Below are 22,318 nucleotides of genomic sequence, written 5' to 3'. Positions count from 1 at the left end.
AACCTTAGGAAAGCCACATAATTTAGACAACTTATGTGTTTTTTTGTTGGACTACAAGCTCATTTCACTATTTTACAACTAGTAGAGTCTAGTGTGATAGCAACAGTAAAAAGGCTGCTGATCATTCTCTTAACATATTTAAAAGGCTGGAAATGGCATCAATAATCAGATATTGAAAGATATACCTATTTTCCAAGCCAAGTAGACCAGAATTAATTAACAGGCAAAACAAATCAACAAAAAAGCATAATAACAATTTCATAATCACAGATTTTGAAGGTATGTAAATATCAAAAATTTTCCTTTATTTTGTGCAATGACAAAATGTCCAAATTAATGTTATTTTAACATTAGTTTATGCCATACATATTATTGGGGTTCCCAAATCAGATTCGATTGCTACTTGCTATTTCTATAACTATTTGTTTTCAAGTAGATTACTCTCTCTAAACCTCAGTTCCCTTATCTATGAAATGAACTTATTATGATAATAGTTATTATTATTTCTCTCTTAGATTACTATGTCAGTGAGAGTATTAAAACAGTAGTAGTATTTCAGCAGTACTGTTCAGCAGGGGTGCAAAAATGTGTGCCTGTGCTTTCTTTTTTCTTTCTTCTTTCTAACTTCCCTGAAGTTAATCTTCAAAGTGCCTCTGCAAACTATTTGTTGAGTTCTGCTTATAGAAGTACCACTTTGATTGCTTTACTCCCAATAAGATCTCAAAAACACTTCTTCTTGTATTGGAAAGTTCATATAATAATTATTTGCTACTAATATTTTATGTCAAACTTGGTTAAAAAAATAACAGTATCCATTGCACTGAGATTTATACAAAGACTGATCTCCTTCCTGTGACAGAAATACACATGTTATCAAACAAGCCAAGCCACGAATGAGTTTTTTCAACATCAACGTTCTGAGGAGAGAAAAGTGTATCTTCTGCCTGAAACTTAGATTAGTATTTCAAGATATAGCCACTGGAAATCCAAGAGACTTCTAAGAAGTAGAGAAAACTTCATATTCAGGTCCTATACTTTGAAAAAGCTTCTTGAAGAACCTTGGCTACAGTGAGATTTATGCCTGGTAAAGAAGACAGTTTCCAGGCTGGTTGACTCAATGTCAGTCCCTGAGGCTCCATAAAGCATCCAGTGTGATGCTGTTTCAAGCTGGTATTCTCCGCAAACCAATAAAACCAAATGTATTCTTAGTAACCATGAATGTTCTTTATAAGGAAGGCTTTCTTTCCACATTCTAGTATTTTAGACAGAGAAATCTGCAGTTTTCCCACCCAACTGTCAAGACTAAAATTCTCTCTAGTGGGAAATTTTGGAAGAGAACAGACATACCTACAAGGGAAAAGGAGAAACTTAGACCCCCAACCCCATATTTTCAAATATAAATACCAATAATCACAAAGTATAGGAGCTTAATCAGAACCAAAAAAATGGCAAGTAATGACCAAGACAAAACAAAGAAAAACCAACACCAGAAGAAGCAGGAGAATTCAAAGAACTAAAAAAAGAGAAATATAACAAAACACACTGTGATTAATATAATCAGAGATCTTTCAAGAAATAAGTATATACAGTTTTTATTTACATAGTAGAGGGGAAAGTAAAAGTTAAAGCATTTTTTCTTGGTCATTCCCTACTCCTTCAAGATCACTCATAGATCCTAAGATAATAGTCCCCTCTGAAAGGCACATGGTGCCATCACTGCCATAGGGCCTATAAAGGTTTCCAGATCTCCTTTGGGGAGCAGGAATCTCCCCTTCCCAGTTTTCAATGGAGGAAAGTAATGCTTATTCATCAGCAAAACTTTTTCCAACATTAAAGTTGGTGGCTTAGATTTTTTTGAGGTTATTAGTCATCATGATGCTAAACCTTGAATTTGCTGAGGTGGAACTCAGGGCTGAGAGCTGGTGGAGCAGGAAGTGGTACAGTTACATCTACTCCATTAAATACCTTCAGCAAAACAAGCACACAAATCCAACAATGCAATTTTATGCATTACAATTCCCATATTTCTATATGCAAATAAGGTTGGTGGGATGGCATGGAAAAGTGGTTGATTAGCTCTTTTTATCTTTTAACTTTACTTGTTTATTTCATGTATCAATATGAAAGCACATCTATTTCACAACCTACAGACTCCTAATTCCAATTTTTTCAGATATATTTTAATTCAAACAGAGTCCTGATTAAGTTTAGCTACATCTAAACTTTTCTTTCTGTTCATAAAAAAATCCATCTTTCTGTTCATAAAAAAATCCATATCTTTCTGTTCATAAAAAAATCCATATCTTCTGCTAAAATCATAATTAATTTATTAATATAAGGTATTGGAGGAAATTAAGGGGTAAAATGTATTCATCCAATAAAACACAACACAAAAGGAGGCTCTCCAAGCTCCTTTGGTTTGTCATTATTATTTAATAAAGCTTTATTAAATATCACATTCATCTAGAAAAGTACACATATCATACTAGAAGCATGATGACTTTCCTGGAAGTGAATGCAGCTGGGAAAAAAGAAAAAGACAAAACTGCTAGGACTGCAAAAGCTCCCTCCTACTGCTGCTATCCATCACTTCCTTCTCTCCAAAGGGAACCACTGTCTAACCTTTAGCTATTACACATGTTCCTGCTATTTCTGAATTTCTTCAAAAAACAAATCAAACTATGCAATTTTCAGTGTTTGGACTTTTTCCTGCTCAAAATGTTTGAGACTCATATGTGCTGTACAGTCTTCTATTTGTGAATATGCAGCAACTTATTTCCCTTCTTTTGTTGTTGGATATTTAGGTAGCTCTAGTGTAGAGCTGTTAGAAGTGATGGTGCCATAAACACTCTAGAACATGCTTCTAGTGCACATGCATACATGTACATGTCTGTTGTGTCTATAACTACAAGTGGAACTGATTGATAGGTCATAGGAGATGTGTATGGTTAATTGTGGTGGATTCTACTGTAAGTTTTCAAAGTGGTTTTACTTCCTGCGTGAAGTGTTGTTCATTGCTTTTGCCTTGTTTTTAATTGGGTTATTCATCTTTTCTTCATTGATTTAAAACTATAGAATGTTTTACAATAACTCTAATAGTACAAAGGTACAGGCTCTGCTTCTTAGGCTTAGAACAAAATGTCCTGATCTCCAGGGCAGTCAGTACATTGTATAAACAGAAGTAGTAAAGCAGAACAAAGGACGTCTAAAGAGTCAACACTTACAGTCGCTCTAATTTCAGAAGGTCTCCAAAGGTCTCTGGCTGTAGCATTTCTATTTGGTTGAAATGAATATACCTGGAAGGCACAAAACAAGTTGGTTATTTCTTGTGCTGGGGAGCAAAATAAAATATTTGAGGAATTAACAATAGCTGCAGCTGAAATGCAGCTCTGAAGTACTTCAAGTACCCTCTACTCTTTACAGTTGATGTTCCAACAGGCAACCAACAGAAAGTGCTTCCAGTAGCAGTAACTTGATGTCACCTCTTCTCTTAGGTAGCACTCTTGAGTAGAACGATACTAAGCAGCTGGTGAAATTACTGTTCTACTCATTAAAATGTTTAAAGTGAAGCTAGAATAATAATTAAAACTGGAATAATAATAAGACACGTTACAAATGACCACATGCTTATTACATTTCAGGATAGAGGGAATGTTCCTATCTAGAGAAGGCAGAAAAATAATATATTTTATGTAATATGACGAATATTTGAAGTGAAGTAATTATGCCTGAGGATATATTTAAAAGTAATGCATCTTGTTTTAATCCATTTAGAACTGGACCTTTGCAGTCCATGGTATCCCTCTATCCAATCGATCCAGGGAATATTTCCAAAGCAGCCATTTCATAAAGGCTTCTCTTGAAGTAACAAGCAGTGTAACTGAAGATGGAAAGGTTTCCCTTTCTCTCAGAAATTCTGTGATGGAAATGGAGAAACATGCCTTCAAAACAGAGGGCTGAGCAGAGCAAATCTTAGATCCACTGCAAAGGCTGCATACTTCTCTTAAAAAATTTAAATATCCACCTTGCACCTGACTTCTAAACACAACTTTTTCAAAATCATTAAAATGAAACCAACAGCCACATCCATCAGTCTATAGTGAACTGACTGCAGAAAGCACCTCAAACACAAAATTCACCATAAGAAAGAACAGACTACATCTCACACTGAATTATGTCCAAACATAATAAATTGCACTTGGCTTAATCAACAGAAAGTTGTTTGACTTGAAGTGAGTACACAAGAAGAGAAGTGTTATATTTTATATATTTACATTAAGTTATTTAACCACTATTAGAGCTACTTTTGAAAGAAGAAAATAAAAACACTTTAAGGAAAAAACCACCTCTACTTCATTCATAGGCTCCTTTCTTATAAAATCATTATTACAGGATGAGCACTTCAGACACTAATGCAAAAGCATAATAATACAATAGAATGAAAAGGGTGTAGTTGGAAAGGAATGATAATTTCCTACTGCATTAGGTTGGATCCTGGAGGCAGTGCTGTACCTTACCACACTCTGAAATTTGGCATCCTGGCCAGTGGTCACAACATTCCTTCCAAAGGTTCCACTAATTATAAAAGCTACAATAATGACACTGTGTAAGACATAATTGCCTTAATATTTGCATAAAACTACCTTGTCTTTGTTCCTTTATATTACACACACACTCACACATGCCATACATTGCCCTCTGAAAATCGTCACTTCTATAATTGGTCTAGCACAGAGTGGAGAGGTAGAGCTTGGAAAAGTTCAAGAAAGAAGGGATTAGGTGGAGTATTTGGGGTAAGATCAAGTATGTGAGGAAGGAGCTTCAACAAATATAGTGAAGAAAGATTTAGAAAGAGATCTATTACAGGAGTTTTCTTTCCAAGTGAAATGTATTGCATGGTTGGGATTCCATACTCAACATAGAGTGCAAATGGACACTTCATGATGAATATGAAAAAATGCAGATTAGGACTTTAAATTTAGTATGAACTAAATAATAATAACAGCACAAAACACTATTGTTTTGCATACTTTCCATGCATTTAGTCATTTTTAATCTTCACAACGTTTTTAATCCTCACAACTATACTGTGAGATGAGTTCTGTGAATACCGCCATTATTTAAATTGGAAAACTGTGGTATGGAGAGGTTAAAGTTATTTGCTCAATTTTGCACAACTTGGAATTACCAGGACCAAGATTCAGTTCAGGCATACATTTCTCTTATCACCTAAGCCTAGCAGCCTGTCTGGTGGCAAAGGGAGCAGTTGCACACAGATTAGCAGACAGGCAGAGCACACATTGATGACCTAGTGAGACCTGACCCTCCAATATCAGGAGCACACCTTTCTCAGGTAGGGAAACATCTGCTCCATATGGAGAACTCAAGAGCTAATCAGTAATAAATCCAAGCTACCCATCAAGTGAAACCCAGACTCAAAAACTCCACTGCTGGCTACTTCTCATCATGCCTGGCAGCCATTCCCACTACATTAGTGTCTTTCTCTACTGGAAGGTGTGGAGTCCTTAACTGAGGGAAACGCTCAGATTCCAGTTTCTGGAACAACCTAACAAACCACAAGAAAAGAGGTCACAAACTAAGGTCTGTCGTTTAGCCACTTGAATGCAAAATTTCAGATTTAAAAAATGAGTACTGTAGTTTATGAATGAGCTAGGCCCTTGTTTTTCCTCCTTCCTACTTTTTAAACTTCTTGTGAACAATTTCTTTATTAGGATTTTCACCATATAAAAACTGGAGTTTAGCAGAAATACTTTCCATCAGCATCATTAGTCAAACATGCATCCTGCAGAGCTTTCACTGGTATCCGGGTAACTACAAAGAAGGTAATGAGAATGAGCAGAGCTTTCTGTTGAGAGGGCTTCTAATCACCCAGCCAACTAAAATCAGGACCAGGAGACAATCTAAGGGTTAAGATAACATGCAACATTTTGTTACATATCATAGCTATTATGATGTTAAGGACTAATCTACAATTACAGTTTTTGTCTATAGATTTTGTGATTTGTACTTCACAGTAACTAAGAATTTTTAAAATACTGATTTTTACATTAATTATTCTATACTTTGCAATTTATGCTTAATAATGCATAAGAAATGCATAATGTCTTCCAACATGCACATACTGAGAACCTACTAATCACAGACCTGTTCATTCCAACTTTGAGGAACACCTCCCTAGAATAAATCTCCAAAATTCTTGACTCATCCAGAGTGAGTTTTATAGGTTAAATATTTTCTACTGAACTTCAATCTAATACACTACATGGATAAGCAGCTAGTATTTGAATTTACTACTAATAAATGTGAAAAATGCACAAAAGCAGATTTTGTTCGTAGCAGGAAAATAAAACCACCCAGAGAATTGTTTGATTGCAGCTTTCTATCCATATGATTTCACAAATTTCTTTAAAATATTAAACAATTTTTTACTTTAGCCTAATCCAAAGCAGTATAATATTTTGTTGGGCTGATTTGATTCATGCTGAGTCAAAGAGGGATTTAGGTTTGATTTTTACTCCCTTCTCAACTTGGTAACACAGCAAGTCGATCCTCTCCCGGAACCTTACTTTTTTACTGGGCTCTTGAAAATTCTGACATTTTCAGGTACCTATTGCAAAGTAGATAAATGTGAATGATCACTTGAAAAGACTCAAATTCTGTTTTGAATCATTTCAAGAAATCTAGACACAAATAAATCAGTAGCTGTCTCTTCATATGTTGAAGGAAGAAAATTGCCACTGCTATCATATCACATTTATTGAAATACAACCTCCCTAGATAATTTCATCTACACCCATGGCTCCAATCACCTCTACATAGAAGGCTTACAAATTTAATCTCCAGATGTACTTCCAAGATTTAGATTTGCACATATAGCTTCTTAAATATCCTCTAGATGTCTCAAATGTATCTCAAACCCAGCATGCCTGAGGCCCAGCTCATAATCTCCCTCCACTATACCTGTTCTTGTATGCTGTTGCCTGTCTCAGTGGAACCACCACATATCAATGTGTGAAGTCAGAAAACCAGCACTGACCCTTCCTACCTCACTCCTTATATCCTATCCAACTCCAAATTCTTGACTTTACCTTCTAAATACCTCTTGAATTTATTCCGCCCTCCTTTTCCCACTACTTCCACACTGGACCAAGGCATGCCCTTAGGTACTGTAATATAGGAAGTATTCAACTAGTCTACCCTCATCTTTCTGTTCTCCCTCTAGAAATATTTGTTAAAACCCTTATATGCTTTCCATTTGTATAGGAATGGAGCTAAAGTTCTCTAACAAAGCTAAGTCCCTTCATGATCTTGCCCGAAAATGTTTTTCCAGCCTCCCCTTTTATCTTGATCTCCTTCACCACCTCAACTTGCCTTCTCCCTGGCTCTTATATTTGCCATGCTCCTGCCCACAGGGGTCTTCATGCAGTTGTCTTCTCAGCCTGATAACATTTCTTTACTCATTTTACTTGAATTCTTACTCAGTTTTTGGATCTTAATGTGTTATTTCCTCCAGGAATCCTTCCCTGAGCTCCTTGTCTAATCCCCTATTACAGGCTTTCATTCCACTGCATAGTTGCAATTTGATACTAGTTTGAGTGATTGTTTGATCCTAGTCTATCTTTCCTAACTAGATCCTAATTTCCATGAAAACAGAGACCATACTAGGTTTAAGCTCATTTCCAGCATTCCCCATTTTCCTAACACAGGCTTAGCAGATAGACAGATACTCAATATATAGTTAATCACTGAAAGAATAAATGACCAGCCAGTATTTTTACATAGTCATTGCCTTTGCAAAGAAAAGGCTAAAACATTGTACTCTTAGCACATTCTACAATATACAAAACAAAAGATAGGCTTATGAACCTTAATTAAAACTTTCTTTGTTAATATTGCCTGAGCATCCAAAAGGGCAGTGAATTTTCTTGAGGAAGAGCCACAACGGATTTTGACACAACACTGACTTTTATGAAATCTGTAATAATGTGTACGTTTAATTGTATTTCTTAAAACTGTATAGAATCATTAGGCACTAATAAAACCGGAACATCTAGCAAATTCCTGGGGCTTTCTGAATCAATCTCATTCCTTTTTTTTTTTTAAAGATTTTATTTATTTATTCATGATAGTCACAGAGAGAGAGAGAGAGAGGCAGAGACACAGGCAGAGGGAGAAGCAGGCTCCATGCAGGGAGCCCGACGTGGGATTCGATCCCGAGTCTCCAGGATCGCGCCCTGGGCCAAAGGCAGGCGCCAAACCGCTGCGCCACCCAGGGATCCCTCAATCTCATTCCAAAGAGATGTTTTACAGTCACAGTTTTTTTTGTGAGCATGGACAATATATTTGACAGCTCTTACCTGAGTAAATACTAACTTACACAGCCAGCCCCAGGTATTAGCCTACCCAAAGGAGGACAAAAATCTTCCCAAATTTTATAAAACATGCAAAGGAAGAACATATGGCCAGAGAATGACAACAAAAATAATAGAGAAAGAATGGTTCTCAGGGAGACAAGTTGCTGGTATTGATTTAGCTTTTAGCATGAACTCACTGAGCCACAAAAAAACAAATCCACTGCACTGTACCATCACCTTGGCAACCCCACTCTAACGTAAGAGCAGAGATGGAGAGAAGAACACTATATTTAGCTGTATCTAACTGCACAATCAAAAAAGAATATAAGTTCAATGCATCCAACCCTTTTGTAAAAAATAGCTACTGTTTATTTCCTCAAAGACTTGAGTTCAGAAAGAAAAAAAGAGTGCTGCCAGTAGGAGAATTACATGTGTGTGTGAGTCTGTGTGTGTCTGCGTATATAATTTTGCGTGTGTGTATGTGAAACATAAGCTAAGGAAATATAAATTGAGAGCATGCAGATGAGGAGATGTTTAAAATAAGCTCTCAACAATCCTACATAGAAGACAGAGAAGGCACACTGAGGTGACAGCTGACTTGGAGATCTGCCCTGCCTCCATATTCACCAAAGAATATTTGCATGCTGGATGCACCATTGTGACTCCAACTTTCCATAAGAATCAGATGAGATTAAAATATGCATTCTCTAGCTTCATTGCACAATAGCAAGTAAGAATGATCTGTTAGAACAATAAATTATTCATACAGTTTAGGAGTTAATTAAGCATTTGAATGGAGATCTTTATTTCGGAGCACAATAAACTATTTTAACTGATTTTAAAGGAAAAATGACTGAATTACCATAATCCATTAGGTTCAAGAGAAAAACTTTCTAGTATCTTATTTGTATGCCGTGCTGAAGTCAATAGTAGTGTATGCTACCACAATCTATTATACAAAGGATTATATTTACTGTTAAACAGTTAAAATGAGTTAAATTTATATTGTACAAGCTTGACTCCTCAAAAAGTTGTTTCAATCCTAAATTAGAATATTTATTTAAAAAGTCATGTTTCTAAAATAGTTTAGGTAATAATCTGATTCCAGTCTTTATTTCTTTTGGCCTGAACTAATAGTATAAATGGCCCATCTAAACCAAACCTTTTCTTTTCAATCTACCATATCAAATTGTCTGACAGCTCTTACAGAAAAAATTAAACTGGCCCTTTACTAGGATCCTTAATATCTCCCCACTGTCTTCTGCTGGAATTCAAGGTTTCCCAAGATCTAGTGCCAACTTGTGACTCCCTCCTCTCACATGAATCTAATGACCCTCGAACCAAATTTCAATTTCCCTACCTCTGAATCTTCTTTTGTCTTAAACTGGTGTCTGTGTTTAAAATATCTTCTCATTCATTTAGGTACAATTCAAATAGTACTTTCTCTACTAAGGACTTCATGATTGCTCATGTCAAAAGTAACTTTATTCCTCTGTGATCCTTCAGCATATTAAAACATTAATAAGCTTTATTGAGTTCCTTTGTAGTGGAAGACAAGATCTTTGACCTTCTTAGAAATTTGAGTCTGGTTAGAGGTAAGAGATAAGAAATCAATGACCACAGTCTAATAGGCTATATATTATGATAATGTATGCAAAGAATGCCATGAGAATATGAAGGATCTAAATCAGATTTAAAGATAAAGGTTGTTCAGAAAATAGGATTCTTTAGCTAATTTTTATGGACAACTGTACTTACCTAGATACAAAAGAAGCAAGGCAGTTTAGAAAGTAGACAGACAAGTACATGTGGAAGTGCAGAGGCATAAAAGCACATGGCTTTTTTACAGAACAGAAGTAGTTGGGCAGAGGTATCTGTGCCTGCAGAAGCCTAGAAGCTCATCAAGGAAGTTTGAACTTTATCCTGAAAGTGATCAGGACACATTACAGGATTTAAAGAAATAGAATTCCTTACTGAAAACTTTATTTTAGAAGCATTATTCTGGTAGTCATGTGAACAAAAGATTGGAAGTTAGCTAGAGAGAGAGAGAGAGATATGAGCTAGATCAGTGATTTCCAACTCAGGTGTTTTTGCCCACACTGGGGGATATTTGGCAATCTATGAAGATATATTTGTTTGTCACGCTGCTGCTATAGGCATCCATGGGAAGAGACCAGGATCATTGCTCCACATCCTACAACACAGGACAGTCCCCACAACATTACCTGTCCCTTTCTGTCAATATTGTCGAGGTTGCAATCGAGTCCCACGTCGGGCTCCCTGCATGGAGCCTGCTTCTCCCTCTTCCTGTGTCTCAGCCTCTCTCTCTCTCTCTCTGTGTCTCTCATGAATAAATAAATAAAATCTTTAAAAAAAATATTGCTGAGGTTGCAAAATGCTGAGCTAGAGCCTGGTTAATACATATAATTTGTTTACACTGTTATATTGGTTTCAGGTGTACAATATAGTGATATAAGCCAGGTTTGATTTTTTAAGCAGGGAAGAATGGTAGTGACTTTGGGTGTATATGGAGGGCTGAAGAATGGAAGAGCTACTCTGGAGCCCAGGGAAAAACAAAGTGATGGGAAGCAATTAAAAGGAAAGGAAAGAATTAACTGAAGCAAGTTAAGGAAGATCTTGCAGAGGAGGGAAGAGATTGGATGGTACCAGTGCACGATAGGAAGTAATCACTTCAAACAGGAGGTGAGACAGTGACCCAATGAAACTGGTAGGGACCAATTCATGACACTCTTTTGGTAGCCAGGAGAGCTAGTGAGATGGCTTTTAACGTTAGCCCTCAATTTTTCTCCTTAAAATAAAAGGCAAAGTTAACTCTGGAATGTCAGTTAAATGTATGAAATAAAGACAGAGAAGCACATTTTGAATTATTACTACAGCAAGCGAGGAAGCTTAGCACATTTTTATTGTTTCTGCTAGAGCTGGTGTTGAAATTTGATGTTTCTGTTGTGCCCAAGATTGCGAATCCGAGAAACCACCAAGGAGCCGACACTGATGCAAGCGCAGGAGGGTTTATTTGCAAGCTCGAGCTTGGGTCCAAGTATACCCATCACAGCAGAGCAGGGACTTGGACCCTGAGGTTAAGAGGCGTAGCAGTTTTATAGGGGCCAGTGGCCAATGAGATTGTAACACACACAGAAAGTTGCACAGTCATGTCGGTCCACACGCAGGTGGCCCATTGAATTACAATTTACCCTATAGTGACCTTTTGAACTAGCCTATCACTCTGGTCAGAATTGGCGTGCACGTTTGGTGGGCAAAAGGTGGGGTTTACATTCTTTGGCAGCTAGGGGCTCCGCATTCCTATATGAGCCGGTTTCCAGTAAGGGTGTGCTCAGTAGTTTGACTAGGGTGGGGGAGTGCCTTAAGCAATAAGCAGGTCGTGGGGGTTATACATGAGATGGCGGGTGTAGCACAAAATGGAGTTAGATCTGCTCTGCTTGTCCAGGGGTAGGGGATTTTTGTTAAATTCCTTGGGTCCCACAGTTTCAACATTTGAGCCTCTTTGTGGCTCCCTCTTCCTCACCAATACTTTCCACATTGGTTTCTCTTCTGCTGAAAGGCTGCTCCTTCTCAATCCCTTTGCTGTTTCCTTCTCCTTCACTCAGCCTCCTATGTGGGATGCACAGGGCTAGGTCCCAAGGTCTCCCCCTTTTGTATCCACACTCAGTGCTATCCAGTCTTGTGGCTGTGAATACTTTCTGTAAGTCAGTGACACCCCAGCTGCACAACCAGGGCAGATTTCTCTCTCACACTTCTGCCTCCAAGCCCCACTCCTACCTCACACACTCCTTTGGCTGTCCAGTAGACTTCTGGAACATATGTGCAAATCTTCAATCCTGATCATCCCTCCATAACCCATCCCACCCACAAGGTCCTCCACCTCAGCTGATGGCCCTTTCTTCTAGTTGCTTAGGCCAAAATCTTGATAGCATCTTTGACTTCTTTCTTTCTCCAAATCCTATTTCCAAGTGTTTACCTTCAATAGACCTAGAATGTGTACCCATGTAAAACTTGTACTGCCACAGAGTATAGCTGAGGCATTACCCTCTCTGGGCTGGTTTATACCACAGGCCTCCTGATTACTCCTCTGTCCAGCCCTCCCTGGCCTCAGTCTGTTGTCAAAAGAGAAGTCAGAAGAAGGCAAAAAATGCAGAAATCACAGTAATCATTTTAAAACCTGTCAGATAAATCCTGCCACCTCCTTCAAACCCCTGAAGTGTTCACTCAGAGCAAAAAGCAAATCACTCACAATACAAAGGAAATCTTCTCCTTTGATCTGCAACATCCTGTGCTAAGTCTGTCTCCTTGCTCTAGCCACATCACCATCCAAGCTACTTCTCAGACATTCCAGGCACACTCTTAGTCTATGGTGTCTGTAAGGGCTGCCCTTTGCCTGTTTGTGCCTCCCCCAGGCATACACAAGCCTATTTCCCTCCTTAATTCAAGTATTGATTCAAAAGTCCCTTCTCAATGAGGCCTCCTATTTCAAATTGTAGCCACATTCCCACTTGCCTAGCATTCCTAAGCACCCCCCTTCCCTGTTTTTGCTCATATACACAAACATATTTTTAAACCTTAGCCATAGACTTACATAATTCCATAAAAATATTATTTCTTGTTTTTATTGCTTGTCTTTCCTGATAGATGGTTGTCCCTGATAGATTTGTACTTGTTTTAGGTAATAATTAAAAGATTCAAAGGTAGAGAATTGATATTATGAGTGCTACAATTTAGTGGCACAATCTGGCCAAAGGGAGTACAATGGAACAGAACAAGAGATGACACTTGAGGCTTTCATAATGGTGTAGAAATAAAGAAATGAGGGGCTTGGTATGAACTGGCAGCAAGTGTAATGTGATATAGGGACAACCCAAGAGAAAACACACCAGTCACCACAGGCCTTCTACAGGGGCAAGATGGTGCAATGGAAGACTACAAGCTTTGGGCACAGGAGCCTATACTCACCTCCCTACTTGACCCCTTACTCTTTGACATTGGGAAAATCACTCACCTGTCTGCAAGATGGAGCTAATGATGCCTTGTTTCAAGTTGGCTGAGGACTGCAGATCATATACAAAAATCACCCAGCACTTTTCTGGCATGTGTGGATGCCCATGGTATATGATTAGAAGTAGAAGGCAAAGGAAGAAGAGAAAATCCATAAGATTTAGAACTTCAGGCAGAGGCTTGGGATAGGGACTTTTTGGCCAAAGTCTACCATCCTGTCCTTCATACAATATAGATGAGGGTCAAGAGCCTATTGAGAAGCTATTATGAGCATGTACCAGCATTCTGTGACTTCCAATGCAGAGTTTTTTTTTGAAAAACTGGAATGGACAACTTGGTTACTGCTGAGGCCAAAGCAGGGCCTCTTACTGCCTGCTTTGAAATCTGAATCATAGGGTCCTCCTTCTCAAGCTTATTTTCAGATATCCCCAGGACTGGTGACAACCCCACTCCAAAGCCACTTAGCAACCCAGTTTCAGACCAGCTGCACACAGGACAGAAAGAACATGGCTTGCCCAGCTATCACTGTGAATCACCCCACAGGGTGACTTTGTTCCAAGGATATCAATCACCAACCCATTAAATTTTCTCCCCCTTTTCTGTGGGAAGGTACAAGGGAAAGGGGATAAATGCCTATAATGAAGCATGCAATACTCTCTTCTCACGGATACAATAAGCTTGAGGAGAAATGTTGGAAAAACATAAAAAGGGGAAAAAGTAAATGTCACTTCCCCCAGCATGCTGCACTTATCATATTTCTTCCAAGTTCTGAATTCTAATGTCCCATCACCTAGCCAAGTTACTTGCTAAAATATTTAGTGAATTTAAACCCAAAGTACTAATGACATGATCTTACATTTCCTTCTACCATATTTTTATGACATTGCCACAGTGGACAATATTCATCAGGTCAAATGGCTCCTTCTGAGATCACTTCCATAAAATCTCCTAAATGGAATGTTACACACAATTTACACAGCTACTAAAACTTTGAAAGTGGAAAAAAGTTTACAGTATTTCAGATAAAAGCTGCATAATATACAAATTTCAGAGCTCATGCTGTGAATAAAGAAAGTAAGAAAGACCCAGTAGAAGAAAGAAATATGCTGAAGAGAGGGGCAAAAACTAAACCACCTGACTGTGAAGACAAAAGTAAGAAATAAACCTGATACAATGTGTACCATGAGATTTCTAAGTAAGACGGTATAGACATAAGTCACTAGAACGACCGAAATCAAAAAGGAGGAAATATTCCAGTATGTGCCTGTCTTGGCCATAAAGTGTAGATTTGTTTGTGAGAGTAGTAAGTAAAGAGGGAGACGTATGAGATAGATTCTAAGGATATAAAGGGCATCTTGGGAGGGTTGCCTACATGACCTCACACAAGACCCACCTTTCCCTCAGCCTCCAGAGCTTTCATTCAAATGAAATCAATTTCAAAGAAGCATTAGGAATCTGGGACTTGTTCAAACAGTGTGGTCTGTAGCTAACAGAGTACTAAGGACCTGGTGGTAAGTGAGGTAAAAGAGAGATTAATGCAGGCTAAAGTGAGCTCCCAACCAAGTGTGTTCTTCCAGGCTAGTCCTTGGCATAAAGGGTCAGGTTAGTTGAAAAGACTAAAGATGGGAATCAGTAAGGAAAGCACAAGAGGCCAGCCTTCCATGTGCCTGAGCCTGGGGCTTATGCCTTCTTCCTCAGTAGAAGTCACTTCAGAAACTGAACTGGGATGAACCTGAGGGAGAAAGTCAATGGTGCACATCTGAGTATCTGGGCAAAGAACCAGAAAAAAATCCTTAGTTCTGTTGGGGAGAAAGAATTTCATTTAGTCTGCAAGATCCTTCCAGCTTGTCTAAGAATCAAATTGACACGAGATAGATTAACAGAAGAAAATTAAATATAATAGTGTCTGTCAGGGAATCCACACAGGCATGGAAATTCCAAAGACAGTCAGGTGACATGATGCTTAATATGACATAAAGAGAGGAGTAGGGGTCTGAGGTTACAAAGGGGAGAAAGACTATTAGCAAGAACATAAAAGAATCATTTGAAAAACAAAGGTTGCCTTATTATGTTGGTAAGTTTCTTAGGTAAAGAGGAATCTCTATCAATAGCTCTCTTCCTGGTACAAACAGGCAGTTGAGGGGTAGGGAACGAGCCTTTTCTGAATCTTTAAAATGCTTTTAACCCAAAATAATATGTTTGTGTCAATGTACTCATCTTGGGGCAGCCTTCCCTTGGCCCTTACACTTCACAATATGACTTTACTAATTTCTTTTTATCACTAGAGACAAGTATGGCATTTGACTACTGATGAAATTTTGGAATATAGATGAAGTTTGGTGGGGTGAGGTCCAAAGCCAAGAAACAATTCTTGAGACATCTTTGGTGCAAAATGGTGGTTTTTATTAAAGCACAGGGACAGGACCCGTGAGCTGCTGCCCCAGGCCTGTGAGGAGTGGCTGATTATATATCTGGAAATTGGGAGGGGTTTGGGGATATCCTACTCTCTAAGGAATTTTGGAAGCAAGGTTTCCAGGACCTTGAGGGGGGGTTAGCTATTTTGGGGGATAGGCCACTTATTACCATTCAATAAAATCTTAGTCATGAGACCCTTCAGATGGACATCAGTGGGCCATGTGCTTGGGGGATGATTGCCAACACATATCTTGGGGGGTTTGGAGATAAAGGAAATTTCTACAGTGATTTTTATATGTTAAAGTAGACTTACAGGATCCTGAGGGTTGGGCTACGGTTGCCTTTTGCCCTTAGCAAAGTATGAACATCGAGGTGGTTGATTCTGTAGAGGAATGTCCCTCTGCCCATTTCAAGGACTTGTCAATGTGCTTTGTCTTCAACTGGCCCTCTGTTCTCCATCAACTACTATATCAATAATAAAACTTTTCCAAAAGAGACCAAATGAAGCTATAATCAGTGTTAATCAAAAGCCAATAAAGGTCACTAGATGTAGTATGTTTAAAAATTTATTATAAATGTATTTGCTCACAAACTTTTGGGAGAAGAATATTTTTACTTGTATGCATATATGTCTGCTTCCTTTTTGCTTTAAATTGGCTTCAGAAGCTCAAATTCACTTTTTAAATGCATTCATTGTAAAAATCAGACTTAAGTTTGCTCCACAAGATTCTTATCAACTCTAAATGCATAATTCTCTAAATATTCTGGGCTGGAATACAATCTCAATTGAACCCATAAATTCAATCTCCAGACATGGTTGATTGCCCCCTGGGGATTTACACCTCAGAGAGAACTAGAAATGTGTTGACCAAAGCTTCCCATAAATGAATATTGTTTTCTTGGGGATCCCTGGGTGGCGCAGCGGTTTGGCGCCTGCCTTTGGCCCAGGGTGCGATCCTGGAGACCCAGGATCGAATCCCACGTCGGGCTCCCGGTGCATGGAGCCTGCTTCTCCCTTTGCCTATGTCTCTGCCTCTCTCTCTCTCTCTCTTTCTCTCTGTGACTATCATAAATAAATAAAAATTAAAAAAAAATTTAAAAAAAAAGAATATTGTTTCTCTATGCCCATAGTTATGGTTTCATTCTACATTTTATTTCTGGATTTAAGTCGTATACAGATTATAGAAGGCTTGTCAACCATGAATAGACCAGTTTACAATAATGAAGAACACAGCTGTTTTTATCACTGAGGAAGTTTGTTGCTGTGAAATCCTGGGTATGTTAGCATTGCATAGAGAATACATTGTTTTTATCTTGGTTGGAAGCATAAGAAACAAATGAATAGTAGATAAGCTTTTAACATGTAGAAGATAATAGGATAGGAAAAGATAAGAGGAAAAAGTCATAGTTGTATGATTGTATAGTTGTATGATTGTATAGTTGTATGAAATAGTAAAATTGCAAAGAAGACTCAATTGTTCAGTCAGCAAATGTGACATACTTCCAAATTATAATCTTTGTTCCTATCTTTTTAAGCCATTAATTTCATATTTAGTACAAAATGTCAGATTTCTACATATGTAAGTAACATCACTGGATAAAGCTTTGCAAATGCCAAAATTAGGACCCTATTAGGTAGATTTAATGCTATGTTATGAAAATTCATGTGACTTTGTCATTGAAACATTTATAATATAATTGTAATACACCAATCTTTAGGTTGTACTTTCCAACAGAAAAGTACAACCACTTTCCACTATTGGAAAACACAACCTAAATTCCTTCTCATACATAGGATTGATAAAGGAAGATAACACAAATCAATTTGGGTTGCTAAACCTCCAAAGATGCAATAATTCAAACAAATGACATCATCTTAAATATGTCCATTGCCCACATGCATTGTGTCATCCCAAGTTGAGCCCAAGCAACTGGGTAAGACCCTCCATGTTTCTGTGGAGAAACTGAAGATCTAGTAAGTACAGTCCTGGGAAAATGGAGAAAAATTATATACCCACACTGAAATATTTTATTCCTTTTTTTTTTTTTTTTTTAATTTTTATTTATTTATGATAGTTACAGAGAGAGAGAGAGAGAGGCGCAGAGACACAGGCAGAGGGAGAAGCAGGCTCCATGCACCAGGAGCCCGACATGGGATTCGATCCCGGGTCTCCAGGATCGCGCCCTGGGCCAAAGGCAGGCGCCAAACCGCTGCGCCACCCAGGGATCCCTGAAATATTTTATTCCTAATGTGGAAAATGTTTCTTATTGCCTTTGAAATGTTTGCATTTGGGCTGGCACCTCACTTGAGAGTATTCTTCAAGTGTAGCTTCCATTTTAAATCCTTTACCTATGTGTTCATTTTTGTCTGTTTCTCCAGTCAAGATATTGGCAGCATGAGACCAGGACTTTGTTTTTGCTCATTACTGTATTCCCCAGAGAAACTCAGTATTGTAGATCTCAAACCAATGTTTGGCATATATTAAGTCCTCAGTGTTGGTTGAATGACTGAAGTTCTTTCAGTTTCTTGGCAAGTCTTCTCAGAACTACACAGAAATTGAATGTAGCTGATTTGCTGGATTCTAATGGTGAAATTACTTCTAGAAACCACCTGTATGGTGGCAAGATGGTTCAGCCCCATCTTGCCTCAGGACACACACACACACACACACACACACACACCTAACCTCCCATCTGGGCTCCCAGTTTTCAGTCTTCTCCTGCTCCCATTCTTCTCCTCCACAGACCGAAGATAAAATTCACATACGGTATTCTCCAAAGCATGGCACTCACTCAGAGTTTCTTAAGTTCAGTCTGCAGACAAATGCTTAAGGCTCTGCACTATGATGAGTTTGATAACATAACTCTTGGATACATATTCAAAATGGCCTCAGCCACCACCATTCCTAATTACTCTATTGGACTTACCTACCAGACTAATCTCTCCCATGATTTTCTTATTGTTATCACCTCGTGTAAGACGCCTTGCCACTTTTTTACCTGGAACATTTACAATGTTTAAGACCCAGTTAAAAGTGCATGATTTCTGTAGACTTTCCTCACTGTCCCAGGCATAATTTGTGCTTTTATTCAATCATTGCTGCATATTCAAAATACATTTATTGGGCACTAACTGAATGCCTGATATGAAACTGGAAGGTGGTAATTCACAAATAAACGAACTATGCCTCCATCCTTTAGGGGTTTATAATCTGGTACTGAAAAAAATAATGTGAATTTTAAAACTTAATAAGCGGAATATCACTAGAGATATGGGATTACGGAGCAACTAATTAGCAGTGGGGAATTACACAGTATTTTGTAGAGTCTAAAATGTTTGATTAGTATTTTGACAGATAGTAAGAACTTTGCCTCTAGGTAAGTAGATAGACATAAGGAAAAGGCCATTACAGGTAGGAGATACCTGTCCATCAATTCGGACTGCATTCTAAGAATTGCAGGCTGCCTGTAAAGCCAGAGCATGGAGGAAAAGAGGGTGAGGTAAACAGTGTTCTGCACACATACCAGTGATTCTGGAAAGCTGATTCAGAAATTAAATTCCCAGCATCAATGTTCTCATGACATATTCATTAAACATTTATCCAATTGCATTACAGATGTTTCGTTAGATTTTCATCTTCCCTGTCCATGGCTAAAGTCTTTGAGGGTCATGAGGAAAATATTAGTCTTCACCTTTATTTTGTTCCTCTTTCCGTTCACAATGAATTCAGCACGAGGCTTAGGCATAGTACATTCCTCCTTTGACAGGGGAAGAAAGTATGCTTTTGGCATAATTTGTGATTTCTGGCACATAACCTAAACTCCCTGAGACCTAGTATCCTTATTTGTCACAGGTAAAAATAACAATATCTTGGAGATTTGATGACGGTGAATATAACATTATTCACACATATACATATATAGACATATGAGTACATAGTACACACTGACACTGAACAATTGTGACTATCTTGATGTCATATTTCTTTTAGTCCTCCTATTTTCCTTACTTCAAATTTTATGAAACTTTAAAGTGTTCACCTGGTTCAAGTTTTTATATTAATAAAGATATATAATAGTTTTTGAAACCCTCTCAGTAAATTTTTAAAACAATTGGATGTAAAACTTCAATTTAGAATCATCACTGAGGAATAAGACGTAGTCTTTCCAATAATGAAATAATTGAAAAGATAAAGATTCAGCTTTGGGTAGAATTTCTTTATGTTTCTGATTCAGAAAAGATATTAATACATCTTTCTCTGAAACAAAATTATGCAATTTGAAAAAGCAAATTTTATATTTATAAAAATCCTTCTGAGATGAATAACAGAATCACACAATTTAATCAAAGAATCAAGTCATATTTCTCTATTCAATTCATGTAAAACATGCAAGGTGTAAAGTGGAGTTCTTTTTTTTTAAAATTTATTTATGATAGTCACAGAGAGAGAGAGAGAGAGAGAGAGAGAGAGGCAGAGACATAGGCAGAGGGAGAAGCAGGCTCTATGCACCGGGAGCCCGATGTGGGATTCGATCCTGGGTCTCCAGGATCGCGCCCTGAGCCAAAGGCAGGCGCCAAACCGCTGCGCCACCCAGGGATCCCTAAAGTGGAGTTCTGATTGTGAAATACTGTGTAGCTACTTGTGATTAGAAATGTAAATTCAACTCTAGAAAGTTGATTTTCACTTGGCCCATTGAACAAATAAACTGGCATTTAATCCTGAGTCTCTGTGAGAATGTTGGCTTTTGGCAGACACAAGTTACAGTCTTTCCAAGAATATACTTTTATTTATATTTCCCCCTTAATGTTAAAGGATTGAGAGTCAGAAAATCCATGATGATAAAAAAATTGAAATTTTTTCATGGCTTTTCATTTCACTTTAAATTGACATCCAATCCCTGTACATTTCTATGTAAAATTAGTTTTAAAATATCAGAATTCTTTAAAGTATACACTATTATTCTTATTTCCCACAATGAGATGCTAAATATAAAGACATTATATAACTAGCCTTAAGTCATATAGTCACCTCTGTTCTTGCCATTGGCTATATCATTAGTCACTCTTTGGTAGTAACATGCTCCCAGGGCTGCTTTAACTGTTTAATGACTCTAGGAATAGATCAAGTTGTATGAATTATGTATTAAACAGACATTCAGTGCCCTAAAAGAGTTAAAATGCCTCAGACCGTACTTTAATACTAAAGCCCACAGAGAAAAGAACTAGAAGGTATCAAAGCCAAAGAGCTTGATACTATTAAATCCTATTTATCATTTATTCTTATTATCAGAAAGTTCTAATTACCCAGTTTTCATTTTGTTTTAGTATATTCTGCCGGTCTTCCTTCTTTGAAGAAAAAAAAAAAACAACAATAAATAGAACTGTATCAGCAATCATTTCAATTCAATGTAACCTCTCACTACTAATTCTCAAACCCAGTTGATCATTATTATCCATTATAACTGCTGGAACTTTTTTTTTTAACATGGATATGAAGCCCCCACTCATAGGTTATGATTTAATTGGGGTGAGTGAGACACAGTCATTGTTATTTTTCACAAATTCTCCAGGTTATTCTTATAAGAAGCTCTAGTGGAGAACCACTGATGTGCAACAATAAAATATAACCCTATACTACAGCTGCAATTTGCTGAAATATAGGAAGTCAATGCTAATTATATAATGTATGAAGTGCTTTTATTGTAAACAAGCTTAAAACCAACAATGGACAGATTTGATATATATATATATAATATAAACAGTTATAAAACAGTTATATATATAACATAAAACAGTTAAATAAAACTCTTTTCTATCCATTTTAGATAGATTTAACTATGTCTTGGTCATGGTTTCTAGGACATGGTCTGGCTTCTTTACCAGAACAAGATTTGCTATCTCTGAAATGGTATTGAAAAATAAAATTCATCATACTCACTTTGTATGGCACATCAAAGATGAGTGATAATATTATTATATGTGTAATTGTTCTTTATATGTTTTATCCATGGACAGTTTTATATGAATTTGTTCTTTTTCCTAACTGGTGACAAGCTTTCAAATAGCTTCAGAGGAAAAACTGAGATTAATTGCAGTCTAGTACATTGTAACTGTTGCTTCCATTTTAAGAAGATCAGCATCTAATCAATAATATATTAATGACTGTATTCTTTTGAGTCCTTGTAAATTAACAGGTAAAGGCAAAGAGCTGTTTTTTGTTCTCCATTCTGTGCCTTCATAGTTGGGTGCTAAATCAAAAGAAACATAATCTGGGTTCTGATTAATGTTGGCATTAACAGGTTGTTTCTGTTTAGTGTAGTTAGTTCCTTAATTTATCTTCATATAATGGCAAGGTTATATCCCCAAGAAACAAATCTCTTTAAGGCTACAGTTTTTTAACAGTGCTATTCTTTGACTTTACAGTCAGCCTATCTTGTTTTGCTTTTTATCATAGGCTTCTTTAACATGTTAATCTTTTTTAAGCACAAATAGGAAATAA

General features: G+C 37.4%; 1 protein-coding gene across 10 annotated transcripts in view; it reads right to left on the bottom strand.

Moving 5' to 3' along the window:
• Positions 1-22,318, bottom strand: part of PXDNL (peroxidasin like) — a 429,120-nt gene that overhangs the window by 131,994 nt on the left and 274,808 nt on the right. For all 10 annotated transcript variants that reach the window (XR_012020205.1, XR_012020206.1, XR_012020207.1 and 7 more), the window contains one exon: positions 3,225-3,296. Coding sequence is in view for 7 of the 10 variants with exons in the window: in XM_072804658.1 (XP_072660759.1) it covers positions 3,225-3,296 (72 nt within the window). In the remaining 3 variants the exon portion in view is untranslated. The remainder of the gene's footprint in view (positions 1-3,224; positions 3,297-22,318) is intronic.

The sequence above is a fragment of the Canis lupus genome, chromosome 28 (genome assembly GCF_048164855.1).
Source record: "Canis lupus baileyi chromosome 28, mCanLup2.hap1, whole genome shotgun sequence".
Taxonomy (NCBI): domain Eukaryota; kingdom Metazoa; phylum Chordata; class Mammalia; order Carnivora; family Canidae; genus Canis; species Canis lupus.
The sequence above is the reverse complement of the archived record's forward strand: the minus strand, read 5'-3'. Positions and strand labels throughout refer to the sequence as shown.